Below are 27,390 nucleotides of genomic sequence, written 5' to 3'. Positions count from 1 at the left end.
AAATAAATGTAACTCGTCAGACAAATTAATACCCTATCCATCTACATTCCTTCTAAACAACCAGAACTTCTGCTCATATAAATCTTATGCTAACATAATTTTATTGGTTTTGAAATTTTAAATATGGAGATGTACAAGAGGTAGAAAACACACAGCCTTTTCAGTTAGTCAGAATATTTTTGTTTCAAATCCTCCCAAACATTCAATGTAACAATGACAAAATTTTATTTAAAGAGAAAATGTTCACCTGTCTGCCAGGAAGGAGCCCTGAATTGTGGTAAAAGGGTAGATCCTGAAGAGACTGCCTGAGCAGTACGAGACTCTATAGCAGAGAGAAAATTCATAACCGAAGAAGTTTCCTTAGTGTTACCTCCAGCACTGTGCATACTGGTATCAAATATTCCTGAAAGACCTAGATGACAGTGGAGGGAAATGAAACAAAACAGATAATTCAGATGAACTTCAAAGAAGCAAAGTCAAATAACAAAGATATATGTTCATAATTCATTAAAAAACCCATCTCATGAAACATTAGCAATGTAAAGGACATGGATTTTTCAGTGTTTAACACAGTGTTATGCAGTGTTATAACTGTAAATTGAAACTTCAGTATATATTTAAAACCTATTATTAAATATATGTCAAATATGATGCTTATAACAGTATTTAGGTACACCAGTAAAATGCTTCCCTTATCTGAATCTGAAGATTCACTGTTCTATTTTCACCTGGTTAAACATTCAGAATTCCTCCTGAAACATGTTCAACTTTTCTATATCCAGTTTGTCCCTTTTGGGCAGCTTATGGAAGTTTGGACACATCTCTAGGACTGGCACATAAAAAGGGGTTTTGGTTGCATTCCCTGTTTCAATAAACACCATCCCATTGCTCAGACCTTTCCATAGCAGAGGGTTCAATGGGAAGCACTGGTGAGATCCAGAGTTGTGAGTAACAGAGATTATGTCAAGACTGCAATTCCAACCCTCCATCACCCTGATCAAGGACCTGGCCATACATACAGATTCCGGTCACCACATGAGCTCAAACACTTTTCTTTGGAACCTGAGTTGCAAAGTGAGCATGAAGAGGTCAGGCCCCATCTTCAGGGGGGATCCAGAGAGAGGATTTCCTCAGGATCAAAGACTGACCACAATGTAGCTGTAATGCAGCCTAGCCACTGCTACATTTTAAATGAATTTTAACTTTTCCCCAGCAGGGTCTCACTACACATGGCAGTACCAGCAGCAGCATGCTCCAGCTCACATCAATTCTGCTGTTTGCTTTAGTCTGGAGGAGCTGGCAGCATTTCTGCCACTGGCTTGGAAGCACACAACATTTGCCCTTACGCATAGGCCAAATCCTGAAAAGCTGTATTTGAAAGAATAAGTGCAGCTTTTTCAAAAAACACATAACCTGCCTTGATATTTTCCTTTCTACTTACAACATTTTGATAAAAAGCGAACAACTTTAACACTCAGCTTTTCTAATACCAGTTGCCACCACTTATATGACAAACTCCCTTTGATTATAAAATACATTAACTTCAGTCTAAATTACATAACGGTTTGTTTTTTTCTCTCTCCTCTGAAACTATTTCAGCAGTATTCTCATGACATGGACAGTTACCAGCAGGATGTTGTGTAGTTGAGTATCCAGGAAGCTGATGAGAAGCTGTGTATGTCTGTCTGTGAAGGTCTGTTTCCGAATGTGATGAATGTCCTCCTCCATAGCTTAAACTAAGGAAGAAATTAAACATTATTAACAAAATGTAAAGCTATAGAAACAAAGAACAATTATGACATTTCAATCACAAGCCAAAAATTTACAGAAATATAGGAAAACAAAAGCCCAAGATCAGACAGATCTAGTTCTGCTAGAATATCACAAAAAATGTTAAGCAGAAAAAAAAAGTACTACTGAAACCCAAAAAGCCAAAGGGTTTAGAGTGGGGAAAAACCTTACAAAAATCAAAGCTGACCACAGAAAAGTTTATAAAGGACTAGGTCAGAAAGACAGAGTTCAACTCTAAGAAACACTCTGGGCACTTTTTGTAATGTTTTACTGAGAGAAAGTCTGCAAACCAGATAACTACGAATACATGCCCACTTTAACATTTCCATTTTTAATTCTATTAAAACTTACAGGACCTCATTTAATTAAAAGGCTGGAATGACCAGGAAGCTGTAGGAGCAATACTTTTTAAAAAAGATTTTGATCCTTTTGGTACAATTTAATAAAACTGACAGTGAAATCAGTGACAAATCCATCTTCAGATCTCCTAGCATTAAATGCAAGTTAATGATTCACAGCTTTTATTTAAGATTTTTAAGTGAGTCACTTAAATTAACATGATGTTTCAATCAGGCTTAATGGAAGCACACATAAAATATACATTGTCTGCGTCCATGCAAAACCAATAATGCAGAAAATAAATAAATGCAATCTAAACACCAAGCAACCTTAGGAACTTGCCAAAAGCCCTAATGATTTCCAGTTTAAAAAGCAGAAAACAGAAGGAGAAGCAAAACAAAATCCCAAAACTGTCAAGCTTCCCCGGACTCAGCTCTGCATACCACCTGTCAAATGGAAGAAAATGAAGGCCAGCATGACCAAGTAGCCATGCACCTTCTTCTTTTCTTGCTTTTGGACACTAAGTTTAGTATAGGTAGCAGCTATTTAGTCCAGTGCACATGTGAGACTGCTTTAATTTCAAAATTCAAGTGTAAATAAATGCCAAAACAACCCAAACAAGGAAACCCGCAGCCCTCCCTGCTGCCTGCCCTTATCTTTCATCCCCGGGGATGAGGGGCAGGCACTCTGCATCAGCAAAAATTAAACTCTCCATGCCAGGAATCATGACATCATGGGAAAATTTCATAGAAGATACCAAATAATATAAAAACTGGCAACATTTCTGGGTTTACTTCATTTCCATTGAGACATGAGAGGAGCCAGATGAGCCTCTTAGAGCATTGGGACCTGCACACACCATGAACCAGCAAGAGCCTGTCTGTGCAGGACTTTCCTGCCTGAGATGCACTATCAGGGGATGTATTTTCCACTTCAGCAATGCTCTACAGTCAGCATGCCAGGCTACTGCACAAGCCTAAAGAATGAACCAAAATCCTTTGAAAAAACAAAGAATCTCAGCTACTGCTCTTCTCAGTTGTGCTCACTGGCTAGCACTTTAACACCTTTCACAGCAGTAATTGCAATTTAGAGAACAGCCAAACCTAAATTCAGAGTCAGCAGATCCCTGTGCTTCTATGCTGTAGAGGACAGATCTTTGTGCAGTTCAACACTATGCAACAGCAACTGATTTCTATTATATGCTGACTGAAATCTAAATATTTGCATCACTGCTATGGACAACTGGCAGACACGATTGCATGACACTGTAGGTTATTTTTTTATTTATAGCATTAAACAATTTCTATTATTTCAGACCAAAAAAAAAATTGCAATAGTGTTCTGCACATAAAACATCATGCAAGTAATAAAGCGAATTGAAGTACAAGTATTTTCACAAGAAAAATTTTTAAGTTTAGGTGGTTCGAGGTTTTTGAACAAACTTGCACAGCTGGGAAAAAAAAAAGTGCCAAACATAGAACTTGAGAGACATGAAGCTTTCTTCAGGTCTTTTTAATAAATAAAAAAGCACTACATGAAAAAAGTTTCTAAAATGAAGCATGGCAGCCCACACACTGTTTGCAAGAATCATCTTCACTCAAAAATGCTGAGCTTGTGGAAACTTTCTTGCAACAGCAGTAGGTTGTATTTAGGTTTTCTTGCAAGTTTACTTAAAGCTTTTACCTATATAAAAGTATGTGATGCTGACTTCTCTTTATATATGTTTTAAAGGCAAACTCTAAAGTCCTACAGCAGCACAGCTTCCTCTTCCCATTCTGTATTTTCAGGTGAGAGGCACCTTGGTGGTGTTCCAGGCAATTGGGGCTACACTTAGCAGCAAAACCTCTTCCAGAGACCCCAAACCCAGTACAGTATATCAAGCAGTATCACTTCATTCCTCCTCTTAATTGTAAAAGCTCATCACCAAAAAGTGGATGAACTTAATCACCTGAAAATTAAAAAAAATTGTTGTGACGGTTTTTTTGTTTGTGTTTTTGTTGTTTATTTTATTTAAAATTTCTATTTATTCTGGTTGTTTGGTAAACATTGTGATTAATTTTCCCCTCTCTTCACTCCTCTACAATAAACACCTTTTTTTGTAAAGGGCAGGTGCAGTGCACACAAATACCACAAGACAGCATAACACACACAAGCCCGCAGACCAAAGGCAGAATCCTCTGGAAGATAAAAGTAACTTGTAAAACAAACTTGGACAAAGACTTCGTAACAAGGAGGGTGCTAGAATTAGCACTGGGATACAAAATAACCCCTAGACTTCAGCACTCAGAAACACTGTGAAATTACTAGAACCTCAAAATTCTAATAATGCTGGGCATGGTAGAACACTCTAAGTATAGGATGGTGCTTTTTTTTTAATACAAACTCCCAGCTCATAGTTAACGCAACCGCAACCTCAAAAATGAATCTGTCTTTCAATAAAGAACACTGTATTTATCTGAACAGTTAATTGTTTATTGTATAATTACTGCTTGCTGGAATGTAGATTCTTATCTCAAAAAGCCTTACATATATGTCTTCAGTTTACATAAGCTTATCCTAAACAAGCATGGCTATCAGAGAGATTACTGCCTTAAGGTTTCTTTTTATAAAATTTAACTTTTAAACAGATGAATTAACACAGCATGTAATTCTTATATCAAAAATACACCCAGCACGGCAAACACCCTTATGGCTACCAAGCTCTGCATCCTCTTGTTTGGAAGTTTGTTACAATTGTGCAAGTTCCTGCTTGTACTGAAATGTCAGATTCACAGTACTCGGTGCTTTGTTATGTATGCACTGCTCCAAAAGCACTTGGCCCTTATCACTGATAATCACAGTGATTTCCCACTTCCACTGTCATAGTGAACTGCACAATGGAGTGATCACTGCTAGGAAATAATATTAATTTGACATACAAACTTGGAAAATAGCTCCCCATTAAGTATTTTTCATTTAAAAGATACATTTCATTTTAGAGTAATATTTAAGAGATACCCTGTAAAGAGTTATCATGATTTGTCATTGCTGTAAGAATGTAATCAAAAAATGTGTATGACAATGGAAGTGAAATGACTCAAGTATTAATCTGGTTTTTTTTCAGGTATATCGGCTGGCTAATAGAAGATTTTTACCTCTCCAGTAAAATTTCTGGAAGAAAACAGTAATTGTACTTCATTGTTACTAAAACCTCAACCCTGATTTACCACTCCTTTTCGTTAGCCCACATTAAATCTGTCAGGAAGGGACCCTTCACACATCTGTTTGCTTTGCTATTCTCACGATCATTTATCTTCAAAGCATTCTTCAATCCAATAGTTTCATAGAAATTCAGGTCTCCATCTGCAAAAGGTTGTCAAGTCCCATTGCACTCACCACCCTCCTCACTTGCCAAGACAATTATCAAGTTTATGCGTCACACAAGTGAAGGATGCATTTTCCACCTTCAAACTCAGATGAAAGTATCATTTTTACATGGAAGCAAAATTTAGCTGCAATAAACACTGGACATACAAGGAAGTATTTCTGCTTCTTTTACTTTCTTCAAATAACCTTGCTCTCCGAGGCATCCATACAGAATAAAAACAGAAACAGAAAACAAGCACTTTACAGAAGTATCTTTGTCCCCTTTCTATGAAATGATACTCCTTTTACTAAGTAATTTTTTTCTTCTTTCTACTTTATTTTCTAGGTACATCCCCATTACAGCTTAGCAATTTTTAAGGGTTTTGACTGATTATTTTGCATTTGGTGTTTTCTGGGCGGGGGGGTTCTCTGGGTTATGTTTAGTTTAGTAACAGCAATCATTCAAGTACTAGGGAAATCCACAATGCTTACATGGAAAGCAGATCAGAACTGTTCAGGGCGCAATCGCTTGTTCTTGGGCACTTGTACCTCCTGCCTCTCACATAAAGGAAAATTGCTCCAGAAACTCCCAGATTAAATCCCAGAGCACTACCAAAGCACTCAAATGGTGCAGGCCGTGCTCCAAGTGAACCTTGGATACCTACAAGACAAGTGGGTGCACAGGGACCTCCTGGCTCCAGGAGATCCCAGAGGTGCTCCCAGCACCCTGCAAAGGGAACTGAGTGCCCCAAAACTGAGGCTGGCAAGTCTGAGACCAAAACAACCAAGCCCAAACAACAAAAGCCAACAACCCAGCATGCACACAAGGCATCAGATTTGAGGCAGGCCAGGAAATTTGATCTCATTTGTGTCTGCCCGTTCTGCCTTACTGAAAACAAGAGCTCCTCTGAGAAGATGGCTCAGCACAGCCCCCTTCTAATTAAATCACCACAAAGGAGATTAAAAAGAGCAGTGATAGCCTCATACTGGCAAGAAAATATCTTTACAATCACACTTCGCATTTTATCTTACCTGAGATATACGTGAAATGGGGGAAACAGTACTGCTGTTTCCCTCTCTATCCCAAAGCTCAGACACTTGGCAAAGGAGTCTCTCTCCAACCAGCAACTCAGCTGGGCTATAGCAAATTCCACTCAGAGACAGAAAGCAAAGCCATAAAACTGACAAATGCACTTCGAAATATTAAAAATGTCATCCAAAATAAGATACAGGTACTGAAATATAAATGTCATCCAAAATAAGATATAGAAACTGACACAGCAGCTTACATCTCTTTTTGTCCACTGCACTTGATTTTAGTCATGTAAAATGCAGTTCCAGGTTTTATTACCTGCTGGCAAGTACATAGTTAGGGATTGCTTTAATATTAGATACACTGTTTATTACTTTCTTAAATACTTCTTTGTTATTTTGCATTTACTCAGACATCTCCTGAAGAAAGAATAGAAGAGCATTACTTGAAAACTTCACTGAATTCAACACAGATTAAATGGAGGATAGATGGCCCTTCAGCTGCTCATTGTAACAGCAAGAGTTCCCTGTTTGCTACAGTCAAACTAGAATGTAATTCTGCGCCCAGGGGTTACCTGCAGCTCAGAATAAAATTAAAATTTAAAAGCAATGTTACAGGCACATTACTTAAATCCAGAAATAGGTTTAATCTTTTATTTTAAAAAAGCCATGACCCTAAGAAGCAGAGGAGGGAGTCACCCAGGAAAAAAGTCGCTACTTAAATGAGCTCAATACCATTAGTAACAGCAAGTCACTCCTGTCCAACACACTTGTGGAAGTTTAAAAGCAGAGAAAGCCCTTAAAAACAACAGAAAACAGAAACTGAGAATGCTTCAATAATTAATTCCAATGGAAAACAAACGCCTTCTCAGCCCAGAAACTCATTTCACTGCAAAATATTTTTTTAAATGCATACATATGTAATTTTTCACTTCTATTTCCCAGCCACAGACATACTGGAGGGAGGGGGAAGACAGTGCACGCACAAATTTGGGTTGAAGCCTGAAAATGTTGGCAGGTTCAAGAAAAATAGGAAGCCAGCCTACTCCCTGCACCTAATTCCTTTGATCCTCTCATTAGATTATACAAGACAAGACAAACCTTAACATCATATTTGCACAAAGAGAAAAAATATTTAACAATCCAGAACAGTTGCAGTGTCCATGTGTCCTGGGGTGACTTCATGATGCTGAATTGTATCCCCATTTGTTTGTTTAGCCTAGAAATCAGTTTTGTGCCTTTAAACCTAGATCTGAGAGTGAAGGAGTGGAGAAGAAAAACAGATGGAATTTTTTTGCAGCTGTATTTAAAAACAGAGATCATCTATACACAGATATGTTTACCCCACACTATAAGAAACAAAAGAAAAAAAATGCTACTTGAAAAATAAAGTTCACCACTGAAAAATCAAAAGAAAATCATTTCTTAAACGAATACGTCAAGGTATATAATGCATTCTTTAAAGAATAGCATACATCTTTAGCATTTGCCTAGTATGTTCTTCTATTATAGCAAGAAAAAATAGGTACCAATATTTTAAAGTACTACTAACATTGTTCTTCAAGATAGATGACTTTTGGAAAGATGGAAAACACAGACTCAGACTCCAGTACTGAGGTAAATCAGTAAAGCACAGAGGAGCAGCATTTTACTGACAAGCTCCTCTGTCTGTTGGTTATGGCCCATTCTCCCTTTCAATGCAATTACACACTACATATCCAGTGTAGAATATATCCTATCCTAACACACCAAAGGCAATCACCCTCCACTCCTTCATTAAAAATGAAGACATAATGTTAATTTCTCCCTTCAATTCAAAGGCAGAGCCACCAAGAGCATGGCTGAGCCTGCCACAATGTGGGCCAAGGATTGCCTGGAGGTACTTGTGAGAGGAAACTCTCATTACTTCCTCACTTTCTAGGAGTAGAGATAAGGAGCTTCTCAGAAATAGATTTTAAGGTAGAAAATTACATGCAGGGAGCTGCCTCAATAAGCAAAAGTTCATGCTGTTCCTGTGATTCTTCACCTGAATATATATCACATCTTAAGGGCATAAAGAAATTTTATGACACAAAAGGTCCATCTCCCTTTTATTCCCATGTTAATGAGTCTGAACTCCTTATGCTTGATCCTTTTAAAAATGAAAAACAGGAAAGCCAAAATAGTCTTACTGGGACTTCAACACCTGAGTGCAAGTGCTGGCTTGTCTGATTAAGTAACCTGCAGAATTCTTAACAACAAAGACAATATAATTCTGTTTTCAAAAAATCAGTTAAACTCTGCTGCAAAAATACATACATGAAAACTAATATTCAGATAAAAATGAGCCGTTTATAAACTACAACTTCAGTTACCACTAATGGACTGGATTAATTACTTTATGTCATTTTTTAATGCATGCAACCTAAATCAGCTTTCCTCATGAGGTTATGGTAGAAATGCAGTACATACAACAACATTTTTTTTTTCTTTTTGTAATCAGAACTGGTAAATTTGGAACTGCTTCTCTTGCTTAACCACAACAGAAACTTTGCACCTTACAAAAAATTAAACTACTCTACAATGTCAGTCTGGAGCTCCTGATGCATGTTTTAAGATTTCAAGGTCTGGAAAGGAGCTTTCAGTGCTTTCCTGCTCTGAATATTCAAGACTAACTTTGATGTCCTTATTAAGACAGTATCATTTAAACAGACAGTAACACGTTCCTCCCAATTTGCATTATAATACAGTGTCAGAAATAATTTTAAGACATTTGTTTGCCAAGCAGTGTTTTGGGGATTCATACATCTTCCCTGACAGCTTCTACTCTATCACTGCCTGCAGAAACAGGAATACCATTATGGTCTGTGTAGCTTCCACCACTCTAAGATCTGCAATCTTATTTTCTTGCCTTTTGAGACACTGGATTATTTTGTCACTACATTTATTTATCTTCTTCTCTTATCTTCTGTCTATGAAAGAACTTTTGCTTTACCCAGCCCGAAGAGAATAGCTGCGATTTAAAAAAATTATAAATGCTTCTCTCCTAGAGTTTTACTTACAATTTCAGAAAATTTTTGTAACAGACAGCAATGGAAATCTAACAGTTTTTCTCTGATATGTGATGCTATTCTGTTGTCAAAAGTGTACTTGGGGCATATTCAAAACTCTTCTCTACATTATTCCAGTATTAATGGCTGAACACTCAGCATAACCTTCTATTACAGCTGAGCTACACACAAAAAGATTCCATTACTTTTAATAACAAAATTTTATTTCCAAATATAAAAATCAGCAGAACGTTATCTCAAGATGTGGGTTAGCCACATCAGAGCCTTAATAAAATTACAATTCATTCTACCTATTGAAATGCTTTTCAACCCTCATCTTCCCACAGTTATTACAGCATTGGATTTTGTGGCAAGCTTGAGCCTTACCTTTAGGGTACGACAGGAATACCTGATATCCCATTTCTTAACAAGCCCTTTATTTTCTATTTATATGGAAAGGATGATGCTGAAGCTGAGGTTTTCATCACAGAAAGAGGTAGAAGAAGTGCAAATACATGTGTGCTGTACACTGACAGAACCATCTTATGCTGTCAGTGGGCTCCTTTTATTACCAAACCTTGAAGCACTTTCCAGTTCCATAGCCCATGGAATACCTTGTGCTTCAGTCTAGGGAAACCCAGGCACAAGGAAAAACCCACTCTGATTTACAGCCCTCACCACCGAGACTCCAGTACTAAAATAAGACAGTTTCTCCAGGTTTTGTGAAGTTAAAATGCACCCCTGTGAAGAGCAGTGGTCTCATGGCCCACAGCCATGGCACCTACTCAGTGACCACATCTGAGATCACACATCCTGCCACCCTACAGCCAAAAATTCAGGGCCATTAGATGGGCTCTAAGCCTCCCAGCCCGTCCACATGTCCAGCACAGTGTTTTCCACATCCCACAACACACTACAAGGGCTAAGCAGCTCATATGAGCTACTTTAGATTCAAAACAAGAGGTATCCCTATGACTAACACCACTGCCATCCCAATTTAGGAGGTGTGCCCAGGAAAGATCTAACATATTAACAACACAGTTCATCATAAAACACAGAAGCAAAGAGTCCTTTACATTAATGAAAGCACCATAGGGTGTTATTAACCAAGTTTATAAGGAAAATTAGCTTAGTTCTTGAATTTAGCTCTTATACCTCTTCACAAATGCTCTTCTCATCCTAAAACAGGTTTAAATTTCCATTTTTAACCTTGTAAAGTGGACACTGGCCATCATTTCATTTGTCACAAGTCACTATTCAGCTGAAAACACCAGATGAAACCAGTTGCTTGTGAATGCTTCAACCAGAATTGTGCATTGTTCAAAACTGTAGAAATACAGTTACAGCTATATGGCAGTTACGCTGAGACAGGAAAAACTACACTATATTAAACAAATTCCTTGAATATGTCCCTGATACCAATTTGAGCTTTCATGATGATCATGTCTAAACAAAACCAAGTATTAATCAAGAGAGAAACATCATACACACATGAACTAAAGAAATGCTTTAATTGGTGGAAAAACCTGTATTCTCTTAAAAATAATAACAAAAGGGAGTTTTTTAATGGGAAAAGATGAAAATCCCATCTCTCTCCAGTGGTGCTGACTATCAGCAAAGTCCAGCTCACCAGTGCCAGCAGCTGAAGGTGGTTAACACATGGCTGTGTTCAGAGTAGGGAGGAGTTGGCTTTCTACAATCACTCTTTGCACAGCAAATGAACTAATGTTCAGATTCAAGAAAAACTTATTAGAAATCCTGTTCTTGGCAGACTCGGCAGAACATAATGAAATCGGACGAGCATCGGGATTGAAGGATTATTCGCTGTCTAGCACTGGAATTTTTGACACGAAGACGAGAGAAAGTAAACAGGATGTGGTGTGAAACACCAAGCTGCCATATTTCTGAGAGGGATTTCCTGGTCAGGAAGAAGGGCAGCATGGAAGGTGCAGCATAGGCTGGTACGTTCAGCATGGCCCATGGTGTGACCCTTTGTCTGGCACATTCTGGATGACCAAAAGCTCTCAGAAGAGCTTGCCAGACATCTGGAATGCTAGACAAAGGACTGGAGCCCTCCAACTCTTCTCAGCTGAAAAAGGAGGGAAATCTCCAATGAAATCTAGCTGTATGACTGCCCCAAGTATAACTCCTGCAGGAGTATTAAGGAATAAATGCTCCTTAGTATCCTGCTGTGTAAACACTACTACTCTAAGATAAGGATGCCTAAGGGTGCCTTCTTCCTGCTGAGCATAATTGGTTGCGCTTTTCCAAGTCCTAAGCAAGCAACACAGGTAGGCATGTAGAAGGAAGATGAGAAACAAGAAAAGCAATATGGGAAAATAAAAGCTTGCCTAAACATATGTAGGTTATTGCTGAACTGTTTTGGAATAAGAAAATTTGAGTGTGCAGAAATCCAGGAATAAGAGCTCCTTGCCCCTTTTTGTAGCCCATCATCAGAGAGGTTCTAAGGAGGCTCCAATAATCTAAGTATACACTTAGCCCCAAGTTGGTCCAGGGCAACGAAACAAAAGAAGCCATGTAACAATGACAGAATGGCAAGCAGAAGTAAACCCAAAACCTATGAAATCTGCCCAGTGAGACAAGTAAATCTAGTACTTATAACCATGCACTCTGTCCTCTCTGAAAGCATTTCTCTTTGCTTAAAAATTCAAAGAATTTTCTTTTCTCTGACACTTGTATGGTACAGCAAGAAATGCTGTGCTGTAAATGCTCAACTCTGCATGCTGCTCAGTTATTTTTGTCATAGTTAAAGCTGCTAAGGAAAGTCTGCAGTGAGACTACTAATGTACTGCCTTTTTACTGTTTTTTGTTTTGGTTTGTCTTTTCTTTGTTTGTTTAATCTATGGAACAGGCACTCACCATGCAAAGTAACCTCTTGACATGCAAATTCGTGAAAGTTTTGACAAAATACAAGGAAGGTATCCATGCAAAATGCATCCACTCTATAAGAGCCCTAGTATTGTTTAGAATTAATATAGTTCAGGCATAGGTGCTTTTTTCCTGACAGGAACACAGATTTTTCTAAAATCAGACTTCTTCCTATGACAGCATTATGTCAGAATAGCAGCAACTCCAAGAAAAAAATTAAAGGTGGGCAAAAGTACAGAAGAAACAAGGTGGAAAGGTTGCTCTCCCTTGGTGAAAGGTAAACACAGCTATGATTAAAGTTAACAGGATGAAAGGCAAAATAAACACATGGGACTGAAACACTTTTTGCACAGTGTTGCATAGTGAACACTTTTGCATAGTGAAACCCCCCTTTCTTGCAGAACAATGTATTCTGTACCCTGTGTTGAGGATGTTGGCTCCAAGGGAAGGGGCTCAAGTCTGAAATATCATTGTAGGTGATCTCAAGGCAGATCTGGCACCCAGCTAACACTTACCAAGTGCTCCTGGCAGGGAAGCAGGCAGCACAATCTGTGTGGGATGTTCATCTAAGACAGTGACACGGCAAGACTGAGCCCATCTAAACCCCGTCCAGAACCACTGGGAAGAATGCCTGCCAATGCCACACAGCTCACTCCTTACAGCTCTGTCCTCACTCCTTTCATCCTCTCAAGGGATTCACACAGCTCACTCCTCCCAGCTCTGCTCCCTGCTCATCCCCAGGTGCCACCTCTCGCTTCCAGCCTGACAGCACAGGTTCACCAGCTCAAGCCATTCACTGTTTTGGCCAGGAAAGTTTTCTCATGGATTAACAAATGAGACCAGCTCCCTGTGCAGTTGCACAAACACCAAACCAAGACAAGGGAAGAAGGGAGCCCCTTTCAGCAGCAGCGAGCCTGAGCAGCCAGTTCAGCCTTCCCAGGTAACTGCACCCTCAGACTAATTTTCAGCTCATTCCTTCTGCAGATAGTTCTTTATCACCATTTCTCACTGCAGCAGAATGACACGCACCGCTCACTGCTTGAGATCTTTCATGTAAAGCTGGCATTAAATCTCACACAGGTAAGCAGCATCTAAATCCAAACAAGCCTGGCTGGCTCATTTTGAAACTTCAGCAAAGATTTTGCAAGATGACCACACATCTACACCAGGAAAAGCTATGGGACACAGAACAAGAACACATTCAGCCTCTGTTCAGTCAATCTTTGACCTCCCCACAGCTGTGATTTCAGTGTGTGCTGAATGCAGGTGGAAAAGAAGAAAAAAGACAACAAAGAAAAAGCCAGCAAGTCCCTGTGAGGTACCTGTGCTATACCATGGACTACCTGTGTTTATTTTGAATGTATAAATGTTTCAGATATAAACTATGACAGAAAATTTGACAAAATTTTAAAAGTGTATATATATATATCTTTCTATATGTTTGCAAAAACTACTTAGTCTTTCTGTGCCTTTTAATACAAAAATTCTAAGTATATTCTCAGATTATGAGCTTTCCTTTCAACACTTGAAATACTACACCATAGGGAACTTTTTGTAGAATGTGTTTAACAACAAACATCAGTTTCACCTCTCAGAACAATTTCATTTGATGAAAGAAAATGTTCTCTGCTTTTCTAAAATACTCTGCACTTACAGAGTTCCTATAGCTATGCAAAAACCCATTAGAATTTAAAATTGAGCCTTAACTAAAACACAGTTATCATACAGCTGTTACAATAAGCATTAGTTTAACAGCTATGCAAAAATGAGTTTAAAAACCCATCATAACCATTTATCATAAAAGCATAAGTCTCTCATTTATGTAACTTTGCAAATGAACAGTCACAGTAACTAACTCTTTATCTTAGATTAGCTGTTATAGGCCACACTAACATAATGTCAGTGCTATCTGTTGCAAAGAACCATTTAGAGCTAAACTACATAAAACCCCATATGCTTGGGTAGGACAGAGATGGATACAGACTACCAGGCATAAAGGAACATCAGAGACCATGGCAATCACCATAAAATTTAAATCAACAGCAAAATAATTGTGACTGACTCTTAATCACATGTAGCAGATTTGAGTTTTAGAGCTGTGGTAAAAACAGAACAAGACCAGTGAGATCTTTCCACTAGTAAAAATCCTTTTCTAAATGAGTACCCCCAAGCCAGAGAAACTCATCCAGAAACCTCACCCATCATCACGTGTCTCCATGTCTCTTTCCAAGCAATTACAACAGTTTCTCACACTATTACACATCACCTGTTTTCTGAATACTCAATAATTCCTGAGCAAGCAGCAAGTAAGCATGACACACCTTATCTGCTATTCAACAGCTTTTGGCAAAAAGAGGGTTTAAGCACTAGGCAGGGTTTTCTGGCAGCTACAGTAAAAGGCCAAAAGTGGCAGTGCACTCCTAGAACCACCAGAAACTCCTTCAAGCTGCTGACAGGCTGTGTAAGGGGTCTGGGGGTCAGGGATATGGAGGACAGAAGCACCCCCTCAGCCCCTGCTATGGCTGCAGCGGCTGTGCTGTCCCAATGTGCTCCCCAGCAGGGATGGGCCCTGCTCAGTTAATGCAGTGATCCCAGTGATGTCCATCAGCTTCCATCCCAATTCACCATCTCCTATTCCATGGGAACAGTTATGTCACAGCAGGCCCAGCAGAAATGTCCTTGTAACACTTCACCACACATTTCCTTTTAGTTGATAAGAATAGTGCCATTGCACAGACAAAACAGTGCCTGCAAGAAATAAGAAGCAGGATAAAAACCAGATGGCTGAAGTGAAGCGCAGGAAGACAGGAGCAATGCTTGTAGGGAGGAGAAATCATTTTGATGAGCTGAAACTGTGAACATGGCTCTCCACACAAAGGAAACATAACCTGCCACAACACAGCCTGCAAGAGCATAACTATGAAATTTGAATGAAATATTGTAATCTGTATCACCTAAAGGCTGAATTCTTTTCAAGCAAGCTCCAGATGAACATGACACAAATTTTTTAATTTAACATCAGGCTAATGCAGCTTCAGCTGTTAAGATGACTACCTGTCAACCACAATCAGTAACACCACTTTGAAAAATGTGATGTGATCTGCAAGAAAGTCGAGGGCATGGACAGCATATTCCTTTACAGTACATCTATACATTCACAAATCCCTTCCAGGCTGGTGCAAACCTTGGCAGTGATAGGAATGACTCTTCCATCCCAAGTTCTCAGCAACTCCATCCATACAAAGACAAGTGAATCAGCAGTAGAGGAAACCACAAGCACCTAAAGCCCAGACTCTACTTATCACTGTGTGCAACACGGTTCAAACTTTTAAATCTAGCCAAAGTCAGGGTATCTTGAATCTTATTAAAATGTCATGAACCCAAAGAAGCCAGTTCAGGAAAATTTCAAGCACAAAATGTGATTCATAGTATTTTCCTTGTTCTTGGTACAGTTTAAAGAAAAAAAGTTTCAGTGTTTCAGCTGATACATTTTAAATGCATCATTTTTCACCATGTATAGAACCTGGAGATGAAACTTCAAACAACATAAAGTTTTCTCCACGTTGTTTCCTGAAGCATAGTATAAATATTGCCATATCATACAGGGATGCGGTAATACTAATTTGATTAGTATAGCCAGCAGGCAGTGATCTAATGAGCTTCTGCATGGTACTTGTCTTGGGATTTTTCTCCCTGCCATTTCTTCTAAAGAATTCCCAAAATTTACATTTAAGACTTCATTTATACAGCAGCTATTTAAAAAAATGCAAGATGTGTTGTAAAAGCGGAGGATTATTTTAAATATTAAAAAAAACAACCATCAAGCAGTTGTGTTTCTTGTAAAATCCAAGAGAGATCCACTTCTGCTTCTGCACTACCTGTTCTAAAACGACCTGGGACAAACCTCCCTCATGGAATACCTGGCATGACCCTCAAGAGATGATGAGAGCTGGCAAAAGCAACACAGAAAGGACAGGTCACTGACTACCACTGAAATCAACACAGCAACATTACCAAGAACACTTCAGTGATTAGGAAGAAAAACTGGAAAGAATTATATGGAGACCTTACTTTGCCAAGAAGGCAACTCCTCAGAGAAACTGGCTAAGGAACTTCACAGGGCAGGGGTTTGGCCAAAAAGCTACCTGTCCTTGCAATTCTCTGTGAAACAGGGAACTGTGCGCACAGCCTCACATCCCAGGCAGGTCCTGTGATCCTCTCACTTCTCACTGCCTTAATTGCATCTCCAGTGCAATGTGCACTATTCAGGAAGGGAAATTGACTATAACTTGGAGGAAATCTGAAAGAAATCTGGGAGAATAACTAAAGCAGCAAGAAATAAATAAAAAACCTCTGGCAATCAACTTAATAAGATTATGTTCTTTTTATGAAGAAAAATAAGTAAAGCAAGAATTTAATTAAAATGCATAAGAATTCATTCTCAACATATAATGGTATTTTCAGTGTTGATGAGACTACAAACAAGACTCAGTGGCCAGAAACTAAAGGTAGCCCTCTTCATAACAGAAAAACAATATAAATCAGTCACTTGTATACTTTACTAAGAACTGTGCTGAATTTTGCCTCATCAGAAAATTTTAACTACACCTTCTACAGGCTAAGCTCTATTTTCAAACACAGACTGGGGAAAAAAAATTTCTACGGCCTGCATTATGAAGAGGTCAGACTCGATGATTGCAACAGTCCTTCTGACTTGATAATCTATTAATCTTATCAGACATGTCTGACCACTTTCAGAACCAAGTGCAAAGTCATCTATTAGCGCACCTATTTTGACGGGGTATTTTTAGCCCGAGATTCTCTTTTACCTCTAAACGTCGTCGAGATGGGAACTGTAGATAAATCAAACAAGAGACATAAAAGGCAAGCGATAACTAAAATCTCATCGCCTAGAGAATACTCGCTTTAGCTGGCAGAGTTACACAATCAAAAAGCAACCCGAAGCCAGTAAGATATCTCGTATTTTCCCCGCACTTCCCGGAACTTTGCAGAACTCTCTCCGTGGGACTGAATCGCTCCAGACAAGTTTTGGCTGAGAGGAGGCTCCGCACGCCCCGGAGCAGCGCTTTAGAGGAAAGAGGTTCGCCAGGCTCAGCGGAGAGCACAACGGCGGAGCAATGGAAGGGCGCGGGGGATGCCGGCGCGGCGCGGCCGCCTCCGCCGGCCCGGTGCCCCGGCGGGCAGCATTGTTCGGCCGGGCAGCGCCGGTGCCCGCGGCCCCGCTTCCCTCCGGCAGCCGGGCAGGGACGCGTGAACTCTTGAACCCGCGCCGCAGCCCGACGCGAGCCCGCGGGGCGGAGAGACCGCCCGCCCCGCCGCCGCCGCGGGCCGCCGGGACAGCGGGGAGCCCGCGCCGCCGCCCCCCGCCCGCCGGGACGCGGCCTCCCTCGCCCCGCCCGGCCCGGCCCGGCCTCCCCGGGGCCGCCAGGCCCCGCTCGCCCCCCGCCCTGCCCTGCCCCGTCGCCGGGGCCCCCTCGGCCGCCCTCGGCCAGGCCCCGGTGTGGCCCCCGGCCTTTCCTGCCGCTGCCCCCTCGGCGGACCCTCCTCACCTGGGCTTGAGGCTGCCGGCGCCGCGCTCGTAGGCCCAGGAGGCGGCGGGCGGCGCGGTGCCCGGGGCCAGGGGCTCGGCGAAGCCGGGGGTCGCGGGGTAGTTCCTGTCCATCATCGGGGCCGCGGGGGCTCCGCGGGGGCCCTGCGCTTTTGAGGGCGGCGGGGAACGAGCGGCGCGGGGGGGGAGCGGCGCCTCATCCGGGGCGGGCAGCGCCGCGGCCCCGTGCGGCCCCCTGCACTCCGCTCCCGCTCAGCGGCGGGCGGCGGGCGGAGCTGCGGGCGGCGGCGGGGGCTGCGCGGCCGCCGGACCCATGTCGGGCTGCGCGTTCCCAGGATGCTCCTCCCCCGCCAGCGCACTGGGGCTCACGGGCTCCGTGTCCGGGGGCAGGGAGGCCGCGGCGGAGGGGCCGCGGGGCCGCCGCCAGCAGCGCCGGCGGGGGGAGCGGCAGCAGCAGCAGGAGGAGGAGGAGGAAGAGGAGAAGGAGGTCTGTGAATCGCGGACGGGCGGCCGCGGCCCGAGGGGGAAGCGCGGCGGCGGGCGCGGAGCGTGGCGGGGGGCGGTAGCCGCCACCGGGGCGGGGTGGGGGGGCTGAAGGCGGGGACGGGCGGGGTGGCGGTGTCGGCTGTGGGGGGAGGCCGGTTCCTCGGTGAAGTGAAGCGCTGGCGCTTTGTTGGAGGAACCGGGGCGGGGCCATGTTGTTCCCGCGGAGGGGAAGCGCCGCCAGCCGCGGGCTCCGGGGCGGCCGCCGCCGCCGCCGCCAAGATGGAGCCCGGCAGCCGGCCCATTGTGGAGCGCTTGGTGGGGCGGCCCGCCCGCCCTGCCCCTGTCGCCGTCAGCCGGCGCTGACGCCGCGCCCCGCGCCCGGCCGCCTGCCCCCGCGGCGGGGCTCGCCGAGCCTCCGCCCGCCGCCGCCTCTTCTGTGTGTCTGTGCGGCACGGCTTTCCCCGACACCCGGGCATTCCCCACCAGGAAGTCACCGCAGGCCTGGGGCCCGAACGGAGTCGTATAATGGGATCACAGAATGCTTTGGATTGGAAGGAACCATAAAGGTCATCCAGTCCGATCCCCCCTGCCATGGGCAGGGGCACCTTCCACCGGATCAGGTTGCTCAAGGCCCCATCCAAGCTGGTTTTGAACGCTTCCAGGGACGGAGCAGCCACAATTTCTCTGGGCAGTGTGCTCCAGTGCCTCACCCTCTTCACAGTAAAAAAATCTCATCTTAATATCTAATCTAAATCTGCTTCCAGTTTAAAGCCATTGCCTCTTGTCCTATCACATGCCCTTGTAAAAAGTCTCTTTCCAGCTTTCTTGTATGCGCCAAGTCAGCTAGCAAGAGAACAGAGAGAATATCAATTTATTCCTTCTTTATTTTTATTTAGTCTTAACTTAAATGGTAAAACTTCAGAGAGGTTCTAGAGACCTTCTTTAGCTAGGACTGACTAAAGCAGTTTGTTTTTATTTAGAGCAGCCTAAGCCACCTGGTTTGCAGACAGTAAATTCCTGTATCTTTTGCTGAGTGCTTGTTAAAACAAAGAATAAGGGAAACGGGCACCATCTGCACAGAGTAGGGCAGCAGCAAAGGGGACATCAGTGTCGATGAGTGAACTGTGGTGTCTTGCTTTCCCCGCAGATTGAAGATAGGCAGGCCGAGATGAGCAGGAGGAATGTGCCTCAGAGGTAAAGATGAGGAATATGCTCTTGAAAAGAGGGTGACTGCACCTGAAGGCACTGCTCAGAAGAGGAAGGTGTATGCTAATGAGCGAGTAAGTCTTTTGAAGATTCAGTTTGTAGCACTCCAGGCAATACTGAACCACAGACTGAAATGAATTCTGTAGTGAAATGCATTTAGAAACTTGGCTACAGCCAATCAGATTAGATGTTAAAAAAAAAGTTGCAAAAAACCTCAACATTGGAATGAAAAGACAGAGTGATCAGTATTAAATGGGAAAGCAGAAAGGTATGAGACTTCAGGAGGAAAAGCTGAAGTTCTGCTTTTCTCATGCCTAAATTCAAGAAGCAGCAGGAAGAAATGCAGCCGTGGATGGGGAGGGAAAGAAAGGTAAGTGTGAAAGTCATCAGCACTGAGAAGAGGAGCAAAGTCACCCAGAGGCCAGGGCAGAGGGTGGAGGGAGAATCAGCAGCTCACCAAAGCCAGAAACCAGCAGAGTGAGTTTTCCTGTGTTTGCATAAGTTAGTACCTGTGTTGCTTGCAGCTGTAGGAGCCGTGTGGGGGGTGGGAGACCTCCTTCCCCTGGGAAACAGGAGTGTTGCTGTTTTACATATGAACAGGGCCTGATGACAGAAAATTACTCCAGTCTTATGCTAATAGTGCAGCGTTTTTGGCTGATACTGTTGAAAGTGACATTTCCGGTGGGGAAGGACCCACAGTTTTTTATTTCCCTGCAGGATCTCCACTAATCTCCATTATATTATCACACTTAGAGCACACTGCTTCCATCAAGTGGGCCTGAGAGGAGGGTGATCCATGGACCTGATATGAAATGCCTTTTCCATCTAGTTGTGCAGTGTTTGGTTTTCTAGAGTGAACATGTTGCTGTGGAGTTTCTTGTCCCAAATTTGGAACGATGTGTTAATAAATTATAAAACTGCTAGTGTCTTGTTTGTTTTTTATCTCAAGTAATGGCAACATGAACTATAAAGAGTTACTATTATGTTGTTTATTTCCATTACAGAACTGCAGTAAAGAGAATGTGGGGGTGGGTACATGGCTGTAAAATCATGTTACACGAGAAATCACAAACAAGAACCCGTCCAGCTTTGCAGGCAAGGAAACATAGACAGTGCATTTATACCACTAAATGAACCACAGACAGAGTGTTTCCCTGAACATTGCTGGAGTAGATCCTTTTTTCTGGCAATCAAATAGTGAAGTTGAGTGAAACAGAAATTGTGACAGCTGTTGTTAAGTTTAATTTCTTTTACATGGTTTTAATAGAGGTGGAGTAGACTGGAAGCTTAATCACTGATGTCCATAACCATCAGATAAAGTCAGTTTATCCAGTGATTTGCTTTTCCTGTGTATGAGATAAATCTTGTCCTGAGATCAGCTAGTGAGAGTTCTGCAGCTTTCTCATTAAACTGGTCCCTACTGCTCCTTGCTGTCCTCTGTCTAGGAAATCTTTCTCAAAGTTTGTGCATTTTATCTTTTTGTAACCAAATGGTATTTTGTAACACTTTTCTCTAAGACAACAAAAGAGTATGTTTCTCAACATACTTTTATAAGTGCTTTTATAGTATCCTGGTACCCAGGATACTTATAAGCAGCTTTTCTGAAAGATCTGTTAAGGGATAGAAAAATTCCTATGATAGATCATGTTAATTAGATTTTTTTTTTTTACTGTTTAGATTAAAGTGTACATATTAATATGTATATTTAACAGTCATGTTAGATGTCTTTATGATTCTGAAACTTGGATTCTTGTCTTAATAAGGAATGGTTTTATTTCAAATGCAGCTGTTACTTGCTGTTTAGGAACTAAGCTTTGGTGGGCTAGAATGCCTTCTGAACTGTAGTGCATAACTTAGTGTCTGTAGCCAGTAGTGATATCATATGTGCTTCTCTCTGAAGTCAAGAATTTAATATAATAAAAATACCTTGCTGAAACATAAGCTAATATAATTTTTCTCTCTATTTAAGACCAAAATCTTAAGTTGAAGCACTGTAACACAATCTGTGCAGCATACCAGCCTGGAGCAGTACTGATTCTTTTTTTGTTTCTCATTTCATTCCCTAAACTAACAGTCTCCACTTGGAAAAAATAAATGCTTTATAGAGGAATATAATTTGATAGCTAGGAGACAGATATAAGTAATTAACATTTTAATGGGAATCATCTGCTTAAGGTCTGAGGAATGATCTCCAGTGCTGCAGCACGTGCTGCTGCTCCCAGATGTGGCATGGCAGCAGGGCTGGGCTGCCTCAGCTGCTTGCTGACACCCAAAGGAGGAGGAGGTCTGACTGTCCCTCCTTCCCTGCTTCACTCTCTCACTTCTAGTGATGAGCTCTGGCCACAGGGTGAGTAATGAAGTCACTCCCCTGGCTTCCCTTTTTCACGTTTACCTTTTTCTGCCAGAGGTGATTTTTCCTAATTTTGCTGAGCTGAGTCAGCTTGCCTTTGTGTGAAATGAGAGCTGGCTCGGGGGAGCAGCAGTAGTGCACAGCAGGGAGGAGATGACAGGGAAGTTTTACTTCTGATGGCGAGATGTTTTCTTGGCTCATGGTATATTCCATAGGGAACTCTCTAGAATCTAGGAGTGCACTCTGCAGGCAGTGGTGAGCTCCCTTGCCTGTGTGACACTTCAATCAGAATCAAGCCAGCTCTGTTGCAGAACCGTGTTAGCTAATATACATTGCCCCTTAGGGAAGATTTCCTGTTTCTCTTTAAATCCTCATTCACTGTTAGACAATGCTGAATGGCAGTATTGCTTTTTGAGGTCTGGTTACATGTTTAGAGTGAACATATACCAAATGAATGCAGGATCAAGCTAAGGGGTAATTCGCAGTTTTCTGTGATTTTATAATAAAAAATTATAGTAAAAAAATTCTGTGATTTTATAATTAAAGCAATATAGCAATCACAGATCCAGGGCCAAAATCATGCTCCAGTTCATGATTGGCATCAATGTATTTATTTGTAACTGATATATTTATTTATTAGCTTCTTTGTTGCACAGTGTGCTAGACTGTGTTACCAGGAAAATGTAGGCCAGTGTTTGAGTTGAGTGTGATTGGTTTTTATATTGTATATGATAGAATCATAGAATGGTGTTGGAAGGGACCTTGAAGATCATCCAGTTCCATCTCCCTTGCCATGGGCAGGGACTCCTTCCACTAGACCAGGTTGCTCAGAGCTCCATCCAGCCTGGCTTTAAACACTTCCAGGGATGGGGCAGTCTGTGCCAGTGCCTCACCACTCACACAGCAAAGAATTTCCCCCTAAATCTAATACAAAGCTACTCTTTTCCAGTGTAGAGCCTTCACTCTTGTCCTTGTAAGAGTGCCTCTCCACCACTCTTGCAGGCTCCTTTCAGGCATTGGAAGGCCACAGTTAGGTGACCCCAAAGCCTTTTCCTCTCAAAAAGATTGTATTTCAGCACATAATAGTACTTTATTTTAGAGCTATCACAGTATCATAAATAGTTTGCTGACATACACAAACATCTTAGTGCTTAGCTTTCAGTGGATGACCATGTGTCAACAAAAGCTCTAGAAATAAGTTTAACGAATAGCCTTGTGCTGACAGGATGAATCTTCACAATTGTTTGGAAACAGTGTTTTGGAGACTTGAGGACATTCTTTTTCAAAAACTAACATTTCAAAGATAAAACAATCAAATAACTTGAATGTGCCTAGTCAGATGAGGTTTGAAGAAGTTCAGGCTGAAGCTGAATTGGGTCTGATGTATGAACACATTGTGAAAAGTGCACAAAATAAGATTTCTGCAGCACATGTTTCCATTGAGCACTGTTGGACAGCTACACATCCTGGATGCAGCACCTTTGTGCAGGCTGTGGCTGCTGCCAGCCTGTGGTATCCTGCATGAGCAGGAATGAGTGAGTAGATCAGATAGGCAGTAATAACATGAGTCTTGGTTAGGCTTGTTATTAATCACTGACTGTGTTGTTTGTTGTTGTAATTGTGATTCTGACCAAAGCAGAAAATTGCAGTTGCTTTAACAGATTAGATTTTGCATTTAATTTGGCATGTGGCCTCTTTAAACATAAAGCTAGGTATTAAGATAAGTGTGAATAGGGAAGGAGTGCTGCCTTTCAAAGAGCACGCTCTGTCTTGGAACCTCACAGCAAATTCTCTCCTTTGAATTTCTTCACTTAAATTGCTCTGTGCATTTATTTGAAAACTTGAGTGTATGTACAAACAAATGAAGCAAAATCTTCAGAATTAATTTGATTGAGCTAAAGTTGATCTATGGAAACTTGACTTCTGGCATGACAAATTATGATGGAGCTGGTATAAAGTTCACTGCAGCAGTGAGGAGAAAGTCTTTTTTCCTTGGAGTTCCCAATCCTCCTCCTGGTCACATGCTTCCACTCTTTCAAGGTGCCACCACTGCACTTGTGTTGCCTCAACTCAGCCACTCCTGAGAAAGCTGTCTATGTTTTCACTGGGTGATTTATGAAGGGATCTGGTAAGGACCAGAACTGGTACAAGGTAAGTGGGAGAAATGTGCAATGACATGAAGGGAAAAAAAACCCTAAATAAAACCTTTGATCTTGAACAAACTCATATTTTTAATAGGGAGTATTTTGTTTTAACTCTTACTAGAAGATATTTTCCTTTGTATGACATCAATGCTGGGTGTTTAATGTGAAATACTGGATTTTATGTATTCAGTACTTGCTGATCTTTAGAGAAATTAAACTGAAGCTTGATCTACTGAGCAATCAGAGGTGTTTCTTGTTTCTTAAATGAAGTATGCACTGCTTCAGAAATTAAAATGGGTCAGTCTGAAAACTTATGTTTAACTGCACCAGTTTCTAGACTGAAATATTTTTCCAGATGCAGTCTGTCTGTTCCTTTTAAAGTGGGAGCTCCTGGAGGCTCCCAGAATCTAGGCAGCAAGATGCCTGCATCTGATGGCCCCTACTGCTTCAGTGTTTCAGTAGTCTAGGTGCTATGGAAGAGTGCACTTAGGGTGAAAATGTTACCAACCATACCAAGGAAGTAAGTGTTACCAACTCCATTTAAAAAAAATCAAAAGGCTTGTCAGAGTTTTTTTTTTTTTTTTTTTACATTTTTTAATCACAGGCTAAATTAGCATTTTCTCTTTTGCCATTATTAATTTATATAAATTGAGTGAAAGAAGTGTCTTGTCCCAAGACACTTATGAAAATGAAGCATCTATCCCATCAGCTGTATTTCAAATATCAGTTCAGTTGACTGGTTAAAATGCTTCATTAGATGTTCAAATATAGGAGTAGATTTGGGGCAGTCTGTGGGGAGCTCAGCTCCTCTTGTATGGTTGGAAGAAAAAGCACAGCTCTGACTATTTTTTTCCAGAGGGTAAATCAAGAGTGGCTTAATTTAGTGAAATTCACTGTGCTCCATATTTGCTCTGTCTAGCTGCCCTTCTGCCTCTCTGAGGAGGTCCACACACACTGTATCATGTGTGCCCCCTCTTCAGATTGAAATTGCCATTACCAAAGGAGGAATTCCTGCTTCCTGCCTTGCTTTTGCATGCCTGTTCTGCTCCTCACTGAGGGGATCTTACTTCAGTACCCCTAGGAAAGTGCTATTTTTTGGTCATACCTTTGTGTCAAATCTGCTCACCAAAGGCCTGACAAAAGTCAAGTAAGATGGAAGGGCTAAGAGCTGGTTAAGTGAGATTTTGTCTTGAAGAGTTCACCTTCAGTGTCTGCACTTCATGAGCCTCAGATGCTCAGCTGAACTGAAGCAGTGGAGCAGGAAGATTTTGTCCAGAGTAGAAATTACAAATGTTAAAAAACCATGGCCCTTTTTCTCTACCAATAAGTGCTATATGGCATGAAGAATCATCTAACAGTAAAATGGTTTGGGTTAGAAGGGAATTTTGAAGGTCATCTAATTTCAACCCCTGGCATAGGCAGGAATACCTTCATGGATGGAGTCCCATCCAGCCTGGCCTTGAATGTTTCAAGGGATGGATCCTAAACTTCTCTGGGCAACCTGTGCCAGTGTTTCACCACTCTCAGGGTTAAAAAAAAAAAAAAAAAAAAATCCTCATATATAGTCTGAATTTAGCCTCTTTCAGTTTAAAACCATTACCACTTATCCTGTCACAACAGGCCCTGCTAATAAGTTTGTCTCCATTTTTCTTGTCCTTTTAAGTGCTTTCAGAAGAGGGCATGTTTTTACCAACTCCATTTAAAAGAAATCAAAAGGGTTGTCAGAGGTTTTTTTCATTCTTTAATCATAGGCTAAATTAGCATTTTCTCTTTCGCTGTGATTAAGTTATATAAATGTTTATTTGGAAATTGTTATACAAAATAATATAGAGACTAGCAGAGACTAAAATATTGCTACTCATCACCCAAAATATGACAGCACTTGAAATCAAAGTTCTAAATAAATATAGCCAGTGACAAGAACATTCAAAGTGTTCTGACAGATGAGTAGAAGGAAATATGTTCATAAGATTAAGTAACTGTTTATACAGTTCAGAAATTACTGGAAATAGTTAAAAATAGCTAAATAGAGAACAGATTGTTTGAGAAGATCTGCTTAAGATTTTTGAGAGGAAAACACATACAAGTTCTTTATTGTGGAAATGATAGTGATAAATTTGTAGCGACAGGAATTAATTGAAAGATGTTTACAGTACAGAAAGACAATGTTTGAAGTGTTTGAAAATGGTTTTTAAACCCAGAATTTCCTTCCTGTTCTCAGTGCCACATGGATCAAGCAAGGATAGCAGCAGTAAAACTTTTGTTGGCAGGAGAGACTGTAGATAGAAAATTCTGGTTTGTTGCTGGGTTTGGGGTTTTTTTATTACTTTGATGGTTTATTTAAAGCTAGAAGTAGTGTTGCTAATAAGCTGCAGGTAATCAATCTTATTCACAGCTGGTAATCTCAGGAATAATAAGGAATTTTCCTACGATTTTCAAATTTCAAAAATAAGTTTTAAGGGCAGATCAGACTGAAACATTCTAGTTAATAGAAGTGGGCATCATTATAATAGAATACTCTGAACTGGGTTTGGCAACAACATTGTGGTAAATAATTTGGCAGAGCATTATACTTTTTATTACCTGAAGTGATCAGTTATCTCATTTTTTCCTCCAATCCCAGTTCAGCTGCAGCCAATAAAAACCTTGCCATAGACCTTGACAGGACCAGAATCAAATGCTTCACAAGTCACATTTTCATGAGCTGTGGTGAGGAAGTGCACTTCCACGTGGTACTTCAGTTTTGCTGCTCTAATGAATTCACAAAAACCCCAACAACCCCTCAACCTATAAATGCATAATTGATAGATCACATAGCAGGCTTTCTTATTGCAGCAGTAAGCAGGTTCAGTGATTTATTTTTCAACTTACACAGCCAGAGATCACTTTCCTGACCCTTATTATTTGCCCTAATTAATAAACTGTTTTGTTTTATAAAAGGTTGCATGCTGTAATCTTCTGTGATGCTGGAAAGGCTGTTCTGGAAAATTCTTCAAGGCAATGGCTAACAGCACTAATAGTGACACATTTAAAACAGAATTATGTGTTTACTAGTGTTTTCAACCAAAACACTAGTATTTACTGTTTTGTTTTCAACTATCATAGTAGATCTCTGTTAAATCACTTAAAATCCACTGTCTTTCCTAAAGGTCCTGGAAAAAAATGCCAAAATCAAAACAATGATAATTTACATCTCTATACAAGTTAGGT

General features: G+C 41.3%; 1 protein-coding gene across 2 annotated transcripts in view; it reads right to left on the bottom strand.

The window, feature by feature from the left end:
• Positions 1-18,129, bottom strand: part of QSER1 (glutamine and serine rich 1) — a 44,286-nt gene extending 26,157 nt beyond the window's left edge. The window contains exons 1-3 of one of the 2 annotated variants that reach the window (XM_030273387.4): positions 17,996-18,129; positions 1,627-1,736; positions 248-412 (exon numbers count right to left, since the gene is read on the bottom strand). In XM_030273387.4, coding sequence (XP_030129247.4) covers positions 248-412; positions 1,627-1,736; positions 17,996-18,111 — 391 coding nt within the window. In that variant the 5' untranslated portion in view covers positions 18,112-18,129. The remainder of the gene's footprint in view (positions 1-247; positions 413-1,626; positions 1,737-17,995) is intronic. The other variant, XM_072929445.1, reaches the window with a different exon arrangement.
• Between the last annotated feature and the right edge of the window lie 9,261 nt (positions 18,130-27,390).

This window comes from Taeniopygia guttata, chromosome 5 (assembly GCF_048771995.1).
Source record: "Taeniopygia guttata chromosome 5, bTaeGut7.mat, whole genome shotgun sequence".
In the NCBI taxonomy this organism is placed as follows: Eukaryota; Metazoa; Chordata; class Aves; order Passeriformes; family Estrildidae; genus Taeniopygia; species Taeniopygia guttata.
The sequence above is the reverse complement of the archived record's forward strand: the minus strand, read 5'-3'. Positions and strand labels throughout refer to the sequence as shown.